General features: G+C 36.6%; 2 protein-coding genes and 1 pseudogene across 2 annotated transcripts; 2 read left to right on the top strand and 1 right to left on the bottom strand.

Moving 5' to 3' along the window:
* LOC113076772 (lysine-specific demethylase 6A-like) overlaps window positions 1–4,408 on the bottom strand; it is a 42,250-nt pseudogene extending 37,842 nt beyond the window's left edge.
* Window positions 4,409–5,342: 934 nt separating this feature from the next.
* LOC113076771 (FUN14 domain-containing protein 1-like) lies at window positions 5,343–9,202 on the top strand. Its single transcript, XM_026249466.1, has 5 exons — window positions 5,343–5,446; window positions 6,028–6,190; window positions 6,326–6,401; window positions 7,000–7,128; window positions 8,661–9,202. The coding sequence occupies exons 1-5, from the start codon at window positions 5,413–5,415 to the stop codon at window positions 8,736–8,738; spliced, it is 480 nt and encodes a 159-aa protein (XP_026105251.1). The 5' UTR covers window positions 5,343–5,412; the 3' UTR covers window positions 8,739–9,202.
* A 1,863-nt stretch (window positions 9,203–11,065) lies between these two features.
* Window positions 11,066–17,910, top strand: LOC113076773 (EF-hand domain-containing family member C2-like; the record flags this gene model as incomplete). The annotated part of the gene is given in 12 exon segments (XM_026249467.1): window positions 11,066–11,182; window positions 12,575–12,763; window positions 12,858–13,008; window positions 13,101–13,324; window positions 13,397–13,648; window positions 14,273–14,380; window positions 14,535–14,673; window positions 15,690–15,855; window positions 17,314–17,456; window positions 17,549–17,685; window positions 17,687–17,746; window positions 17,842–17,910. Coding segments are annotated over 12 exon segments (1,680 nt in total), but the record flags the coding sequence as incomplete, so codon positions are not given.
* Window positions 17,911–19,283: the final 1,373 nt, after the last annotated feature.

Here is a 19,283-nt window from a genome sequence, read left to right as displayed (position 1 = left end):
AATAATAATTGTCGGTTGATGAAGATATGCAAGCAAAAATACAATGATTTAAGGCTGTAGGGAACAACAGTTCACTATTGCAGATGTAGGCCTATAATTACATTATTTAAATAAGCCTATAGTCAGTCGTGAACTAAAGTGGGCCAGTCTAAGGTATGAAGCTCCAGGGCTGCAAATGAGTCCCACTCCGGCCCTGCTCACCTTCCAGTAGTCTGACTGTAAACTGTAGTATTTCTGGTATGCAGATAATGCTGAAAAGAAAACAAAAGAAACGTGTTAAGACTAATTGTGATATTTTCAATGACAATAAAAGAAATATTCCTTTAGTCAGAACTCACCTTTAGGATAATCTTCCAGTAAAAGGTTGAAGTGACCTAACTGGCAAAACACCTCTGGCTCCACTTTCCCTTCAGCTTTTAAGATGTAGACGTCATAGCAGCGAACAGCCTGAGAAGCAAACCGTAAATGTGAACCAAAGTCAGTAAGACCACCTGGAGAAATCAACCAGTTTGTCTTGAACTTGGTAAAACCTTTTCAAGGACAAACAAATTGTGACTGTTTTATAATTTTCTCAATCAACTACCATTTAATTCAATCAATCAATTACTATTGTCATATTTACCATAAAATACAGAGGTGAAGATAGATAATGCAAAGAGATATTCGTTTTTCTAATGTATAGAAATCATGTATCTCAGCACTCACCAAGCATTATGAAATTTTACCCTAAAGTCTGAATTCTAAAACTTTTTGCCTAATTAAACAGCAGCCATATGCTAAAAGTTTGGAGGTCAAATTTCCTTGAAATTAATACTTTCATTTAGCAAGGACACATTCAATTGACAAAAAGTGACAGCAAGGACTAGTACAACATCACAAACAATTTTTATTTCAAATAAATGTTGTCGTTTTAAACTTTCTATGCATCAGAAAATCCTGGGGGAAAAAATAGTTTTTCCACAATAATATTGAGAAGCTCAACTGTTTTGAGCACTGATTGTTATAACAAATGTATTTTCCATCAAATAAATTCAGCCCTTCTGAAAATAACAGACATAAAATAGACGCATTATATAAATCCTATACTGTAGTCTATATGTGGGAAATGAGTGCATTTTGAAAATTCAACATTAAAGTTCACTTACTTGCTTTATAAAACATGTTGCATGTTACATTTACATCTAACACAAGATAGACCATCTATCTTAACCACAAATTAAATGTGGCAAATGCCACACTAATGCACAATTAAAGATCTTTTTAACTGCTTTAGTAGAATGTTAGAGAGACTTCAGGACCCATCACTGTAACTATACTAAATGCAGCACCCAATATACAACTGGTAGACTTCTTTACTTGTCCCGTCAGTACCCTTTAAAGCTCTGCTACACCTACAAGGTCACCCGAGTTGAACAGAACTGAAGGTCATAGAAAAGGTTAAACAACACTGGTTATGTCCCTTGACACAAGAAGTTCAGAACACTGAGGTTTTCATTCGGTTTTGTGGTCTGTGCGTTTTGGAATATTTAACTTGGTGTTTTAAACTGCTAAAACATGCATTAGGCAACAGAATATGAAATTTAAAAAGTTTAACATTCAGACTGACCAACGCAAACTTTCACATATTGAATAACTGATCCTTGTTTAGAAAAAAAAAATCTACTTTTTAAATAAGCGCCTTTTCATTTAAATAAAACACATACTGCAAAATATCTTGCATGAACATTTTCTCTTTAGACCATATCTAGGAACCAAAGTAACTTCAGTACAGTCAGTGCTAAACCCATGAATACACGTTATAGTTAAACTAAAATGAAATGCTCATTTAACCGCAGTGTTCAAAGGTCTTTAAAGAGGTGCTGGCTGTATCTGGGACATTGAACATTTTGACAGACATGGCTAGCTTGTGGGAAGAGTAGCACAGCGGCAGACAGACAGTAAGCAGCGCAGCACAACAGCAATGAGCGCTCTGCTGAGGGATGCGCAGGTCTATTTCTAAATGAATCATCCCTTTCTTGTAAGAGCCACCACAGCTTCACAATGTCTGGCTCATTAAGCATTCCACCTGTCTATCTCTACTGCCTATAATTACTATTATAGTTAGCATTTTTTTGTATGAACAGTCACTATTTTTAAGACGCATCAATTATTTATGGCATTTCTTGTGGCAAATTGATGTCTATGAACAATAATTCTAAGCTATTCATATAATTGTTTTTCAGGATAGTTTTGTCTACAAGCTTACATTTATTCTTTAAATTAAAAAAAAACACTTCCCCAGGTACATGAACTTCTTAATCTTTTTCTTTATCACTTTACTACAGTTCAAATGTATTTATTTCATGGGTCCTACAATAGGACAATTATTTTTTAAAAACACAATTATATGCTTTCCTTATGTTATAAACAACGTAAGTGATAATAAAAACACATGTACTTTAAAAAATAATCAAGTGACAAAATATCCAGCGCTGACGTACTGCAACAAATGCTGCTTGCAAAGGCAACCTGACAAAGTCAACTTGCTCGGCCATAATGACAAACCCCTTCAGAAGTACTCGAATCTGCCAAATTAAATGTTAAACCTCACACAAGTTCTCGTAAATAAATTGATTACTGATTTACTGAACGCCTGGATGTTGAGATAAGACTGAAAAGAGCCCAGTTGCGTTCAAATGACTCCTCACATGCAATTACATTGGTTAGCATCATGCTACCCAGCTAATATGTAGCCTTTCTGCCTTGTAAACCACTGAGATCAGAGCTTTAACCTTCCCAGTTCATCTTGAAACACGAAAATAGCCTACAGTCTGGTCTAAGATCAGCAAAATAAGTTCAATAATTCACAACTTTGGCCTAACCGAGTATGAACAGCTCGGCTAACTTAGCTAAACTTAAACACTACTGAGATTGTTTATCACCATCATACGACAGATGCACCTTCTGGCTCAATTAAAAGATAAAACACGTTTCTTTAGATTTAAGATAATTCATTAAAACAAGCAACTTTAGACTGCTAAACTGATACTCAAACGGTGGCAAAAGAATAAAAACAACACCCTCAACTCTTCAATACAGAGCCGCACTGACGATGGGGTCATAACAGGCGAACATGGCTTTATACAAAATAGCTTTACTTAACAAAAATGAAGTCTGACTGCTGTTTACATGCTGTTTTCAAAACCGATTAATTTTTAAAATAATCACCGCAGAGCATCTACAGATCCCCATCACTGACATGCATTGTGCCAGTTTCAATTGCATAGCACTTTCCACGAAACTCAAAGCAGTTAAAATCATGAAGATTTAACTAATATATCCGTGCGGTCGTATTTAGCAGATTAGAGCTGGGTGACAATATAAGTTTAAATATACAACGATAAACAATCACTCAGATGACCTATTTATTGCTTTACGTGAGTGATTTGTATATGCGGATGAAGTTGGACGGACTATATGCAACTTTTAATATATCATTTGAAGTATAGTACAATCTGAATTTAATACTGTGCGTCTTTTTGCATTTTATAGAAAGTATGCATCTGTTTACAGCATTATAAAAGTGTCACGCACACTACATTATTCTGTACAATGCAATAGTTGTTTCTGTGCATTATACTGACTGTATTGCAGCTGATTAATAAAGTATATATTTATGTCTACACAGACCTACTTGAGTGTCATTGCATACTATGTTGTATCACGCATGTTATATGATTTGCAGTTATGTGTCTATCTGTCTCCAGACCTCCATCAGTGTCATATACTCATACCTTTAACAGCAAGGCCTTCGTTCTGGCGCCATCTTCATGAAGCCTCTGAAATCCAAACAGTGTGCTGCAAACAGAAGACAACACAGGCGGTTCCGTGTTACTTTACCTGCACCGCGTTCATTTGCACCGCTTTAACATGTGGGGAAGGCTCGTAAAAATGCACGGAGGGTTCTCGGTGCAGGTAAAGGGGCTTTAACTGACCTGTCCACGCTGGCTAAGCGCTCCTTCTCTTGCGGCGTAAGCTTCGGAAAGTCCTCCTCGGTTTCACTCGCTTTTCCCGCCGCCATTTTCTTTTCCTCATCACCAGCAGCAGCGCTAGCTACAGCGGCCACTGACACTCCGCACGATTTCATAGACAAAAACACCAGCGAAAATATTTACGCACCGCAAGCCGAGCACCTTTTTGCGTAGATCAGAACGCAAAAAAAGAATAGACGGAAAATAATTTCCCCCTTTTTCACATTGTCCTCGACATGAACGAGTCGCAGGTACACCAAAATGCATGCAGAACGAGCAATGCGGGATTTAACGGCAAATTATTATTTAGTAATATATCAAACTTCCCCCTAGTCGCCAGCTCAAACTTGTTATAATTGTGTCACTCAAGCGAGCCCACGCCGCCGCCGTCGGACCGCCTCCTCTGAGGTTCTGGCCAATGGCTGCTCTCGGTGGAGACCACGTGATCGGCCTTGTCTCGGGATCCCTTTTTTCGTATAAACTTTCAAGGGGAGGGTAAATAACAAACCCCTCAACTTTACGCCGCATCTTCGCCTGTTGCCATTGGCTCACCTGGATTTATTATGATTACGTAACACCAACATAAAACGCATTATTGGCTCAAGCATCTGTCTGTTTGAGAACTCAGGGTTTTGAGGATGTGAGGAAAACGGTGCCTGAATTCTACAGTTATTAGGCAGTTTGTTACATGAGCTAGTATGATTTTCTTTACTCCAGATTATGTGCCAAATGTGGAATATTTGGTTACATTATTTCTCTTTTCTTTCTTTCTTTCTTTCTTTCTTTCTTTCTTTCTTTCTTTCTTTCTTTCTTTCTAATGTACATACAATTCCTATTAGGGTTCTGTAATTGTTTATTATTGTATGTTAGTTAATATTTTAGTGAGTTCCGTACTGTATTTTATTTTATTTTTTTTGTCAGTTATCAGTTTAGTATTTGTCCAATGATGTTATTCCTAAATTTCAGATAATAAATATCCTACTATTCTATCATATCACATAAAAAAATCATCCTATCCTATCATGCTCTACCCTATTTTATATTATCCTATCTTTTCTTTCTTTCTTTCTTTCTTTCTTTCTTTCTTTCTTTCTTTCAAGAACGTAAAAAAAAGAAAAGAAAGAACTAATTATTTATCTTATTTTTACTCCCTTGCTTGAGTGTTATTATTATACAAATAATACAGTGTTTCTTAAATTAAGACAGCTTCAGACAGTAGGTTTAAAAGATCTCTGATACTGTAAGTAAACCATATATTAAAATGTAAAAGTACACTCGAAATAATTAGCAGAGTATTTTGTGAATAACGCATATAAGCGACCGTAGCGGTCCGTGGACAGTGATCGCACGTAAATTACGCAGGATTGTGCGTAGCGCTGCAGCGGCTTGGAGCACTGTGTGAATGGAGCCTCATAAAATGGCGGATCGTAGTGAAGGTAAATAAATTGTCCAACTAAACATTTGAAGAGCCTTTAATGATTGACAACCTGTTTATTTATCTCTTTAGCTTATATGCAACGAGATTCCAAGAGTTTGCAATATAGTAGAGCTGCAAGTGATCGATTATTATTATGCAGACTGTACAGATATCATTTGGATAGATCTCTCTGAAAATCCACTCATACGGTTTTAATTCTCAATCATGTCTTAGTAACTGCATGTCGCTGAATACATTAAAAATAGTGCCTTGTTCTCAGGTATGATATTTCAGGGTAAGGTGCGATGGTTGGTGACATTATCAGTGTAAGGTTCGTGCTGTTTCTTTACTTTCTTTGTTTTTAAATCAGATCATAAAGGGGTTCATCTAAAATATTAAATAATGTAAAACAGGTTTTGGACCTACAGTTGGTTCTTGGGTGGAAATATTCGAATAATATGTATGCCAATTGTTTACCCATGCAAAACAACCAAATAAATTATATAAGGGTGTATTTTCACTTGCGTCCATGCTGTGATTTTGGACGGTGTAGAAATACAATTAACTTACTTATTGTATAACAGTTCCTTTTGTTTTCAGATGTAGATGCAGAGAGTGAAGATGAATTATATGAGGTGGTTAACATCACAGATTATGCCAGGAGGCATCAGTGGTGGAGTCTTGTTTTTGGGAACAGTACAGGACCCATTGCAGAAAAGTACTCTGTGGCTTCACAGATCATGATGGGTGGAGTGACAGGATGGTTAGTCTTAATACAGATTAAGAAACCAATGCTATTTCCTATGTGCTCTGATATTTGATCCCCCAATGTCAGTATTCTATTCTACATGTATGAAATAATCCATACTAATAAATCCAAAATTACTTTGTCCTCCAGGTGTACTGGTTATCTTTTTCAGAGAGTTGGAAAAATTGTGGCTACTGCTGTTGGAGGAGGATTTCTTTTGCTACAAGTACGGATTATTAAAATGCTTATGTCGTAGCCAATACTCAAAAATGAAAATGTGCCAAATGTTTACTCCCTCTCAGGTCATTCATTCATGTACTGTACATGTGTTTCATGTAGATGTGAAATGTAGCATTACATCATTGCTCACCAGTGGATCCTCTGCTGTTGGGTGCCGTCAGAGTGAGAGTTCAAACAGCTGATAAAAACATCACAATAATAACAATAAAACACAACTTTGGCTCATCATAAACATTTTATGAATTTAAACAAAAATCTGTGCATTTGTAATAAACAAATACATCATAAATTCATTTTTAACTTCAAACCGTTCCTTCTGGCTAAAATACAAGGCCTCTATCCATTATATTGCTTTTTCATTCTAACGGCACCCATTCACTGCAGAGAATCTACTGGTAAGCAAGTGATGTCATGCTAAAATTATTTAAATCTGTTCCAGTGATTGTTTGTCAAATTCATTGGATGGCCTGAGGGTAAGTAGATTTTCAGCAAATTTTCATTTTTAAGTGAACTACTCCTTTAAGGGTTTGTTATGCTTCTATGTCATGTTAAGAGGAAAACAAATCTTACTTTTCTCATTTCAGATTGCCAACCACAGTGGCTATGTGCAGGTTGACTGGAAGAAAGTGGAAAAGGATGTCAATAAAGCAAAAAAGCATCTGAAGAAAAAGGCAAACAAAGCAGCCCCTGAGCTCAATTCCTTTATAGAAGAAGTGGGTATTCTTTCATGCATCCGTTATAACATCATATACCAATCTACTAGCTAGTTTGAGCTCCCAGATTTCAATAAAGCATTTTCCATTATTATTTAGTGTGGGCATGTAAAACTTTAGAAAGCTGTTCCAGTGGTGGTAAGTAACGAAGTAAAAATACTTTGCTAAATTACTTAAGTATTTTTTTTTTGGAGATCTGTACTTACCTTGAGTATGTTTTATTTCCATCTACTTTCACTTTTACTCCACTACTTTATTAAAGACAAAGTTTACTTTTTACTCTGATACATTTCCCCATGCCCGCTTCAAGTATTTATTACACTGATTTTTACAAACCAATTAAAAATTTGGTTTTCTTTTGAAAAAAAGAATGCGCAAGTTCTTTGCTAACATACGCTCACGCAGCAGGTGGTTCGAGGTGGAAGATGACCGCTAAAATAGGTGAAAGTGCAGCTCTTGCTGCCCGCAATGATCCCGAGATTCCCGACAGGGATCACCCATGGCCATATCTCAAGGATATGTTTAAATTCACTGAAGTCAAGGGAGATTCTTATTGGCTGAAATGTTTTCTTTGCCTGCCACGCGTGAATGAAATTTCAGTAAGGGCTGTGTCGAATGCGATTTTCATGCTCATCTCATCAGTAACGCTCCTGTAATTAGTAGTATATATTTCCAGCACATGCGTTCAGATCAGGGTTGCCAGGTTTTCACAACAAATCCTGACCAGTTTCTTCTCAAAACTTGTCAAAAACTAGACCAAAAACGCAATTCCAAGAGGTTCCCCGATAAAAATTGGTTCCCGGGGTTAAAATATACGTTTATTGGAAGGGTTGCCTTGGTAAAAGTCACATTTTAGGCGCGGAATATCAAGTTATTGGGATTGGAGTTTCTTCGACCGGTGGACATGAAAAACAACCACGGATGTGGCAACACTAAGTTGTGGTTGTTTTTCATGTCCGCAGGTCGAAGCGACAATACCAATAACGTGATATTTAGCCCCTAAAATGCGAATGACAGAATTTTCATTTTTGGGAGAACTAACTCTTTAAAGATGTGGTTCTTCCTCATTGTTCTTCTGAAACAGTCTTACCTTGTATCTTGCACATCTTCTGTTTGATGCAGCTATGATGTTATGGAACATGTCTATTGAAAGTTCAATCTGCGATAAGGTTCTTAATTGTCTCTTTTGATTGTAAATCTAAAAAATTCTAAAGTATCTAATCTCATCATTTGTTCAATTAAAACACTGCATATCACTCCCAAAACAACTGATCTGCTTAATTATTTATATTTATAATTAATTTGAATATTTACTTTTTACTTCCGGTACTTAAGTATGTTTTAAATCGGATACATTTGTACTTTTACTCAAGTGATGTTTGAATGGAGGACTTTCTACTTTTACTTGAGTCATTTTTTATTTAGATACATCTACTTTTACTTGAGTATAACTTTGGAGTACTTTTACCACCCCTGACTGTTACTTATCCTACATTCTAAATGTAAATGTAAATGGTGTCTTTTTCTTCCAGTCGACAGAATTTGTGAAGAGGAATATTGTTATCTCAGGTGGATTTGTTGGAGGATTTCTGCTGGGCCTTGCATCCTAAATGAAACATGTATCTACTGTATTACCAAGTAGTTTGCACATTAATATTTTCCCTTATGTCGGTGTCACAGCAATACAACACTGGAACTTGATGTATTGTCTGAAGCTGTGCAATGGACATTTGCTGAACTGTTGTTCTAAATATATTCCTCTGCAATGCTGATTAACTGTACATAGCTTAATCATCCTGATGAAGAGATATATTGTGCCAATAACTTTAAAGAAAATTGTAGGTGTGGTTTTGTTATTTTTTTATTTTATTTTGCATACTCTTAGTAAGACATCAACATGAGGTTTGTTATACAACTAAAGTGTTTCTTACTGTGCTGTGTTTTTGACAATACATTATTAGAGTTAGTTGGATAATTTCCGTGATATTTACTTGTCCAGAAGCATGTATTGTTTTTTTGAGTGTTTTACTTTCTTTGTGTTTTCTTTTTTTTTTTAAATATACAGAATCAACCACCAATAACATGTTTGTGGAAAATAAAAAAGTATGTCTTTCTGGTTGTTTATGGTTTATTCATGTTGTTTTGATTTTTACAAGGGGGAAAAAAATAAAACCTTAACTAAGGTTTAAAAAAACAACTTTAGATAATTCGTGGTAGACAAAAGCATGGACTTCTTTACATGCAGTAATATATATATATATATATTTTATATATATATATATATATTTATATATATATATATATTATATATATATATATATATATATATATATATATATATTATTATTATTATTATTTTTTTTTTTTACTGCCTGTAAAGATATATACACACATGTATACATGTTATCCAGGTTGCTCTGATAGCGGCCTTCAGCTCTTCTGCATTGTTGGGTCTGGCATCTTCCTCTTCACAAAACCCCATATATTTTCTATGAGGTTAAGGTCAGGCAAGTTTGCTAGCCAATTAAGAACAGGGATACCATGGTCCTTAAACCAGGTACTGGAAGCTGTGGCACTGTGTGCAGGTGCCAAGTCCTGTTGGAAAATGAAATCTGCATCTCCATAAACTTCCTGCTATAAGGCTTTGTTGACCTTGGACCTCAGGAAACACAGTGGACTAACACCAGCAAATGACATGGCACCGCAAACCATCACTGACTGTGGAAACTTTACACTGGACCTCAAGCAACTTGGATTGTGTGCCTCTCATCTCTTCCTTCAGACTCTGGGACTCTGAAATCGAAAGGAAACGCAAAATGTACTTTAATCAGAGAACATAAATTTGGAACACTCAGCAGCAGTCCAGTCCTTTTTGAAGTGAGATGCTTCTGACGCTGTCTGTTGTTCAAGAGTGGCTTGACACAAGGAATGCAACAGCTGAAACCCATGTCTTGCATATGTCTGTGCGTAGTGTTTCTTGAAGCCCTGACTCCAGCTGCAGTCCACTCTTTGTGAATCTCCCCCACATTTTTTAATGGGGTTTGTTTCACAATCCTCTCCAGGGTCCGCTTATCCCTACTGCTTGTACACATTTTTTCTCCCACATCTTTTCCTTCCCTTTGCCTCTATACTAATGTGCTTGGACACAGAGCTCTGTGAACAGCCAGCCTCTTTTGCAATGACCTTTTGTGTCTTGCCCTCTTTGTGCAAGGTGTCAATGGTCGTCTTTTGGACAACTTTAAGTCAGCAGTCTTCCCCATGAGTGGGTAGCCTATAGAACTAGACTGAGAGACCATTTAAAGGCTTTGCAGGTGTTTTGAGTTAATTAGCTGATTAGAGTGTGGCACCAGGTGTCTTCAATATTGAACCTTTTCACAATATTCAAATTTTCTGAAATACTGATTTTGTCTGTTATAAACATCCAAATTAAAAGAAATAATCATTTGAAATATATCAGTCTGTGTGAAATTAATGAATATAATATACAAGTTTCACTTTTTGAATGGAATTAGTGAAATCAACTTTTTGATGATACCCTAATTATATGGTCAGCACCTGTGTATATTATAAGTTAAGGGCTTTCATAAGAATTTGGCCAGCCGGTTAATCTTAATAGATTATGCAGTTTAAGGTAACAATAACTTGGTTGAAAAGATTCAAATGTAAATTAGGTCCAGGAGTATGTTCATAAGTAATTTATATAATCTCAAAATTATTTATTTCTCACTGTACAATCCATCTATCAGTCTGTCTGTCAGTGCATGTTACGGGTTATGGAACACAGAGAGATGATAAAACTGGCCTAAGCAAGGACTTCGATAAACCTGAAATATGATTTACGTCTTTCAAGCGAAATCATATTTGAACTGAAGACCGATGAATGTATTGTCACGTGATCTGGGTTTCGTTGCCTAGCAATACTGTTTGCAAACAAGTTGTTATCTTGGCGACCAGTTTTCATCAGTCTGGGCTCGTCCTGCTCTGAGAAAACCTACATTACTTGCTACCAATAATGGCCTTACCAATGTTACCTGGAAATTCAGTCAAAAGAAATGTAAGTGATAACAAAAATGATCTTTAGAAATGTTCTGTCTTTGTTGAGGGAAAACAACTTTATGTGAATAAAGGCTGATTAAGTATTGCTAGCTATAGAGCGGTTCGCTAATATTTACTTATAAAACTGAAAATATTGAAAGTGTGTGTGTGTGTGTGTGTGTGTGTGTGTGTTTGTAGTATCAAACGTTACTATTCTATTTAGTTATTTAGCGAGTTCATTTATGTAATCATTGCTGCCTAAAACAGCTGACTTTCTCAGAGCACATTCATTGCTAAAACTGTCCGGTCCTGCAGATTTGCTTTATTCAACATCAAGAAGATCAGGCCCTTTCTTCCGGAACATACTGCACAACTCCTTGTTCAAGCTCTTGTTCTGTCCAGAATGGACAGCGCAATGCCCTATTGGCAGGTCTTCCAACCAGTTCTATCAAATCTTTACAATTAATCCAGAACGCGGCAGCAAGATTAATTTTTAATGAGCCAAAAAGAATACACGTCACACCTCTGTTTATCAATTCGGACTGGTTTCCAATAGCTGCTCACATAAAATTCAAGGCATTGATGTTTGCCTACAAAACTACCACTGGCTCTGCACCCATTTACCTAAATTTGTTATTTCAGACTTATGTGCCCTCTAGAAGCTTGTGTTCTGCAAGTGGACTTCGCTTGATTGTACCATCCCAAAGAAGCACAAAGTCACTTTTACGGACTTTTAAATTAAATGTTCCCTCCTGGTGGAATGACCTTCCCAACTCAATCCGAGCAGCTGAGTCCTCCGCCATCTTCAAGAATCGTCTTAAAACCCATTTCTTCCATCTTTATTTGACCCTCTAACTTTAGCACTCACTATTCTAATTCTAACTGCCTTTCTAATCTTTTTGTATTCTATTTTATTTTCATTTATTGTGCAATTGTGTGTGTGTGTGTGTGTGTGTGTGTGTGAATATATATATATATATAACCTCTAACACTAGCTTGCTCTATTCTTTTTCTATTCTATCCGTTTTCCTTTTATTTATTATATTATTTAAAAGCCCATGCTACATGTACTGTGTTAACCTAACTGAGACTTGTTATAGCACTTATATATCATTACTCTTTTTGTTGTTTTTGATTGCTTCCACTGTCCTCATTTGTAAGTCGCTTTGGATAAAAGCGTCTGCTAAATGAATAAATGTAAATGTAAAACGTTGAAATTATTTTATTGCTAATTTCACAACCTGCAGTGAAGTTCATTCTATGTTTTTAACCATTAATTACTGACAAAGAAACCCCCCCCCCCCCCAAAAAACACATAAAATGAAGTTAAATTGATAGAAACAAAGATTGTGTCATAAAATTATGAAAACACTTTAGAGTGTCATTTTATTTTCTCTTCATTATTTTCCAGCTTGGAAAAGACAAATTTCACAAATCTCAGCATTTTGATTATTCAAATGGAGTAGCCATGATGGTTGGGTCAGAGAAGCCAGGCATTGGAGGAGAACTTCTCCTGGGGCAGGGCACAAGACCCAAGTATTCACTTTTTCCAAAGGGAGAGGGCAGCAATGCTCCTGCATGGGTTGCTTTTGACAAACAGGTTTGTCCTTATTATGAGGAAACATAATATAGCCATTTTACCTATAATGCTGTGCAAATTATCCTAATTTTCCATGCTATTTTCCTACCCAAAGGTCCTGTGTTTTGAAGCTTATTTCCAAGAAGCTGTACCTCAGAGGAGGGAAGAAAAATATAGAGTTAGAAAGTGCAAGATTTACTTCTATCTGGAGGATGACACCATACAAGTAGTGGAGCCAGAGCTCAAAAACAGTGGGATCCCACAGGGTGAACCATCAGAATCAAATGTATAGCATCCTGATTAACGACAAACCAGTAAAAACATCCTGTTTAAATCCATCTGTTCTCCTTCAATGTAGGAACCCTGATTCGGAGGCACCGCATTCCTCTCCCAGCTCCTAAAGATGATTGCTTCTACAATGTGCACCATTTTAACATCAATCAGGAAATAGTGTTCTATAACAGAACCTTTATGATTACGGACTGTGACCCCTTCACACGCAACTTCTTGATAAAAATGGGGGTGCGCCTAATCCCCCCTGCTTCCACGCCAGCAGATCCCTATTCCACACATCGACAAGAGGTAAGAAAGCATTGTGTATCTATATAGCAATATCAATACTTCAATGTTATACTGTTTCTTTCCCTCTCACAGATGGAGGAGAACATGAAGCCACTGCGGCCGTATGAAAGAATAGATACCCTGAAGCAGTTTTTGGAACATGACCGCAAAGTCTTGCGCTTCTACTGCTACTGGGATGATACTGAGAGGATGTTTGGAGACCCCAGAGAGCTGATCTTGCATTACTTCCTGGCAGATGACACAATGGAAATTTACGAAGTTGTCCTTCCAAACTCTGGTCGAGATGCTGTCCCTAAATTTCTGCACAGGGGAAAGCTTCCCAAGGTCTGTAAAAGACAGCACTGCAAAAAAATAAATAAAAAAAAATATTACACATCCATAATTTATTAAAATATCTTGATAATAAGAAGAAATGTTTCTTCAGCTTTGCTCTCACATTTAAAAAGTTATTCAAATATTAAATCGTTATTTTATATTGTTATGATATTTCACAATATTACTGTTTTTACTGTATTTTGATCAAATAAATGCAGAGGTGATGACTTCAATGAATGTCTTTGAGAAACATGAAATTAAATGGTCACTGTTCAATCCAGTTCAGTGGTTATCAGTTCCTCTCTACTCTTTTGCTTGGACACATTTCTCCATCCTCCATGCCAAGCTTTTATCCAGACTGACAGGGCTGAAAGAATATCCAACTTCCCAAAGCACTTTTCAGTTTCCTCTCTGCTTGTTTTGCAGTCTAAATTCATAATGAAGCAAGAAGAATTTCTTTTCTGTTCTCATGTAGTCTTTTCACTCATTCTGTTGCCTCTTACTAAATGTAATCTAAAAAGGTTTTGCAGGAGTCCCCCAGTGAAAAATTAATAATGAACCCATTGGCAGATTTCACTTGTCCTTCAGGTTCTGCAAAATGTCAATTATTTTCCTCTTGATTGTGTCAAACAGCATGCTCCTATTCCCAAACGCCAGCCTGGAGAAATAACAGACCGCACAGTCCTCAATGTATTCGGACCGGTCGGACAAGGAGGACGCTACATTTTGGATAGCCTCAAGGTTAGTACAGACTAAACATTGGTCCATTATCAATGCCCTTAGGAATTTCATAACAATTGTTTATTTCTATAAATTCATTTTTTTAATCAGTTCAGTAGCCAGCTGTTTAAATTTGAATGGACGAGTATGTAAATGTCTCCTAAACATTTTACAGACTGGAGCAGTAGAAGAAGAATTCTACAAAGACTGTGACCTGACCATTGGAGGCGTCATTAATGTGTGGGGTCGTAGGATGTTAATTTGTGACTGCGACAACTTCACTAAAGAGTATTATCGGTCTAAATATGGCATTGGTGAGTTACATCGCGCCTCAAGGGGAGGCAGTAGTATTTATGCTTTTAAAGGAGATAACATTATATTTGATTAATATGTCCTAATTCGTGATTTGTGGTTAAATAGCGTTGTATAAATGAAAACAATTTGATTCCAGGCAAAAGAGAGTAAAAGAGAGAAAGTTTTTATTATTATTTTTTACTATTATTAAATTATTATTATTTTTATAGTATAAAATAGAACAGGAAAATAGATTCTTTTATTATTTTGCGGTTTTATAAAAAATTGGAGGGAGGGGTTTGGCCCCGCTCTTAATGGCCACATGATGTCAGTATTGAGTTTCACCTGTGACTTTAGAACTATGTCGTGAACTCATGTTTATTTTGATTGCTCCAGACAAACTCTCTACAGCATTTGCAATTTTATGCTCGACTGCTTTTTGTAGTAAACTGAAAAGAAAATGTACATACCCCAACCCCTCATTCTCTGTACACATCGCATCTGTGTGGTCTGACAAGCTGTTCATTATTATCAAAGTCTTCCTGTCGTAAATCCCACATCTCTATGAGAGCCTAATGCTCCCTAGTGTGCTTTCATCTCTGTGAATAACTGTTGGAATAACACGCATTGAACGACAGAAGACTAAAGGTGCAGAACTGATTGACACCTCAAGGTGACTCAGTTTTTGGACAGCAGATATGAGCAATGACCAGCTTGGCCTCTTTATCTTCAAAAACCCGGACATGAGAGGCACACGAGCTCCATGCCAGTGGTAACACAATACGGGTGCACGTGCATTTGTCTGCTGCGGCGTTATGCTGGCCGAACAGATCATAGCATTAGTTACACATGAGTCTAACGGAGTCGAGGTGACACATGCTCTGATGAAGCACTTGTCCGTTTCTCAGAGGTTAAGAGGTTGCTGATTGAATTCATATGAGTAAACCAGCCAGTCTGGCGTCACTTCCGGTTTTCCATGCATATGTCTGCTTAAATATTTGTGTGTTTGAGGTTTTCTTCCTGTGTGGCTTCACAGAGGACTTCACACCTGTCTCATACCAGGCCTCGCTCCCTCCTAAAGCAGCCAGACAGGTGCCACCCTACACTGGATTTGGATCTGAGGAAGATTCGCTGTGCTCCTGTCAGGGCTTGTTGCCTAAACCTCCACAGAAGGATTTCAAGAAGCTTATGGAAAAAGACAGGTAACCAGTGGAGCTAATCTCCCTTAGGACATCTAGAGTATATGGTTGCCTTCCATTTAAAATGATTAATATTAGATCAAAACAACATGTCAGCCTCTAACTGGCTTTCTGATCATTTTGCTAGAAGACATTAGACCCTTGTCTGTCCTACTAAAGTCATCCTTCATCAGTTTAGTGCAGCTTTTTGCAATAAAGCACATGGATGAACACATGCCCTTTATAAATAATCAGAAGCTCAACCGCAATCTCACCATACTTCCGATGTAAAACACTTTTTCAAGTCAGTTTATTATTATACATTGTTTTCGCAGTGTTTTGCTTCCAAATATAATCCCAAGAACCAGTATCACGCTGGAAATAACTGTCTCGCTCAATTTGCTTTGGACAATACAATGTCAGACATTGGCAGGCTTAGAGTTTGAAGGGAAAAGAATGCTCTTCAAAGTGAAGGGCTCTTTTATAAATACTAATAACCTCAAAGCAGCTAAGTGACAGGAATCAAGACCCATCCTGATCTTGTCAGCCTGGTGAACTATATATTTTAAGAATAGTCACTGTAAGCTGGAAAGAGAACAGGTCTTCAAACTTTCTAGCAAAGTCAGGGAGTCCATTAGTATAGTGAGAATACAAGAAAACTTGGCACAAGTGTGTCACATGCAGTTTGGTCTGTTCAGTCTAGGAGGCTGTGTCAAGTCTTAATTTTCAGCAGCCATTACTTTTCCGCAGTGTCACATGATCCTTCAGAAATTTACATTTACTTTTAGTCATTTAGCAGACACTTTTATCCAATGCTACTTACAAATTAGAACAATGAAAGCAATTAAAATCAACAAAAGAGCAATGATATACAAGTGCTATAATAAGTCTTAGTCAGCTTAACGCAGTAAACATAGCAAGTTTATATATATATATATATATATATATATATATATATATATATATAATATATATATATATATATATAAGAAAACAGAAATCAGATAGAATAGAAAAAGAATAGAGCAAGCAAGTGTTAGAAGCCTTTTTGACTTTTGTTAATTGCATAATAAATAGAGTCTAAAAGGACAAGTTATTTGTTTAATATAAATCATTCTATTGTGCTGATTTGGTGCACAAATTTGTATTCTGAAGAAGAAATAAAGTCATACATGATGGGAACATCTTGAGAGTAAGTAATGATAGATTTTTTTAACTATCTCTTCAAAATAACCATTTTAAAAATAAAATCATCAAACTCTATATGTTTGGATGTTTTATTCAGTGTACCAATGGTATAGTATGAATAAATACTTTTTACAATGAGAATAAATATTAAGCTCAAACAAAAACAAAAACATCTACATGATTAGTTTGATTTTAAAATGTCAAATCAATGATAAAACTTTTATTCTATTCATTCCTGTAACAAAACATTTCTCAGCCAGATAATAAATGACACTTTTTTTTCCTCAACTTTAGGCAAGGTCTGGTAAGCAATGTGTTGAGATTTGTGGCGAAAATGCTTACAGACAGTCCTGTGGACAAAGAACGTGTTTTTATCATATATGTCTACCTCAGCGATGATACCATAGCGGTCTTTGAACCTCCTCAGAGAAACTCAGGTACTGTCCTCCTGTTCCTTTACATTCAGATCAGATAAAAACATAAGATTAAGATTATACCTAATGTTGTTCCATTGTTCTTGTTGTTTAAGGTGTGATTGGGGGTAAGTTTTTAAAGAGAGGTCGGGTAAAGAAGCCAGGACAGGAGCTGTTTAAGAGTGAGATGTCTGAGTATTTCACAGCTCAGGATTTGTATGTGGGAGCTCGGCTGGATCTGAACAATTCAGCCCTTCCAGCTGCTGGATGCTGATGAATTTACATTCAGTTACATGGAGCAGCATGCAGAGGAGGTAGCACAAAAATCTACAAAGTCTCAATTTATTCAAATTTGTTTTACACAGAAACTTCATTAAAATCCCTTCACGTATGTTTCTCAATTACTTAGTTCCCCAAGGCCAATATTGGCACCATTATTAGCAAGGTAAAATCCATTAGTGAGGAAGAGCAGAAGAAAGTAAAAACAGTTCTTCACCACGAGTGACCCAAGCAGCACTGGCTTCATTCCATATGAGTCATTTAGGTAAGAAGGCAGCCAGAAATACAAATAAAAGGTACATAACACCTTGTTATAGCCTGCCATATAATTTATTTTGAGTGCAATTTTGGGCTCAGGCTCACTGAATTTGAGATTTATTGTGGGTGTAAATTAAACTACAGAAATAGAACTGACTTGCAAAATGTCCTCTCGCAGTTGTTGTGGCTGATTGGGGACAAAACTCAGAGTTCTTTTGGTGTCTGTGTCTGGGTACAACACAGTAAAAGAAACAACTGTATTAAATTCTGATTTCTAACATACACATCATAGTTGTGACATTAAACACATTGTCAAATAAAATGGCTGATCTAGCATAAGAATTTTTTAAGGCTATTTGAGCAAAAATGACAACATTTATGAAACATCTGCCCAGATTTCTTTGGTGATTTCAGATATTAAATTTAATCCTAAGCTCATTGGAGAATTTGAAGTTTTCCCATTCAAAGAGATGGGAGCTGCACTTGAATGCCCAGAGGTGTTTCAAAGATGGCCAGCGAGTGACATGACTTGTATTAAGAGACTTTGGTCATGTGCTGTTCTTAAGCAACTAGCTCCTGCTCAGGACCAGCTCATAACCAGCTTAAACCAGCTCATGACCAACCAAAGACCAGCTTGCTAAGCTTCAAAATATGCGTACCCACTTACACTGTTTAGTTTGACAAGTGCTCAAGCATTCTGTAATGGCTTGTGTTCTTCACAGGACTCTGTTGGCTGAAATGGACGTTCGGGTTGTCTGAACACGAGATCATAACGCTGGGTCGCAATTATTCATTGCGGGAACAATCAGAGGTGGACTTGAACCTCGCGCTTGCTGTGGCTCAGGATCAAGCTAAAGAAGAAAACTTTGAGAACTTCACAGATATGATTCCGAGCCTTCACACATGAGCGACCGGACAGGTAGCCTTCAACCTAACTCAAATCTAACTTTTGAAGTAGATTTTCTTGTATTTAATTAGTTGTGCACTTCAAATATTTATTTGTATGATTTATTTGTGAGTAGTGTTACAAATTTCACATTTAGAATTTGCTGCTTATGTTAGTTTCAAAATGGCATACTTTGTGCTATTCAGTTCCTCAGAACCAAAATATATCAAACATTTTACTACTTTTTACTATACATTTTTACTTTATAATATTGTTTTGGTTTACATGTTTCCAGATTTTAATTACATTTGGAAACCAATATTATTATTTTTTTGGTCTGAATAAATGAATGTTAACTTTGTCCCAATATATATTTCCTCCTGTCCATTCAGTCTGTTGCTTGTAAGCACCCTGTTGCAGTATATGCA

Source organism: Carassius auratus, unplaced genomic scaffold (genome assembly GCF_003368295.1).
Source record: "Carassius auratus strain Wakin unplaced genomic scaffold, ASM336829v1 scaf_tig00021222, whole genome shotgun sequence".
NCBI classification, from domain to species: domain Eukaryota; kingdom Metazoa; phylum Chordata; class Actinopteri; order Cypriniformes; family Cyprinidae; genus Carassius; species Carassius auratus.
This window is presented reverse-complemented; position numbering and strand designations above follow the sequence as displayed.

Coding starts and splice junctions, on each gene's coding strand:
- LOC113076771 (XM_026249466.1), top strand. CDS start 5,413: ATGGAGCCTCATAAAATGGCGGATCGTAGTGAAG. Junction 5,447..6,027: donor AATGGCGGATCGTAGTGAAG/GTAAATAAATTG, acceptor TTTTGTTTTCAG/ATGTAGATGCAGAGAGTGAA. Junction 6,402..6,999: donor GAGGATTTCTTTTGCTACAA/GTACGGATTATT, acceptor TTCTCATTTCAG/ATTGCCAACCACAGTGGCTA.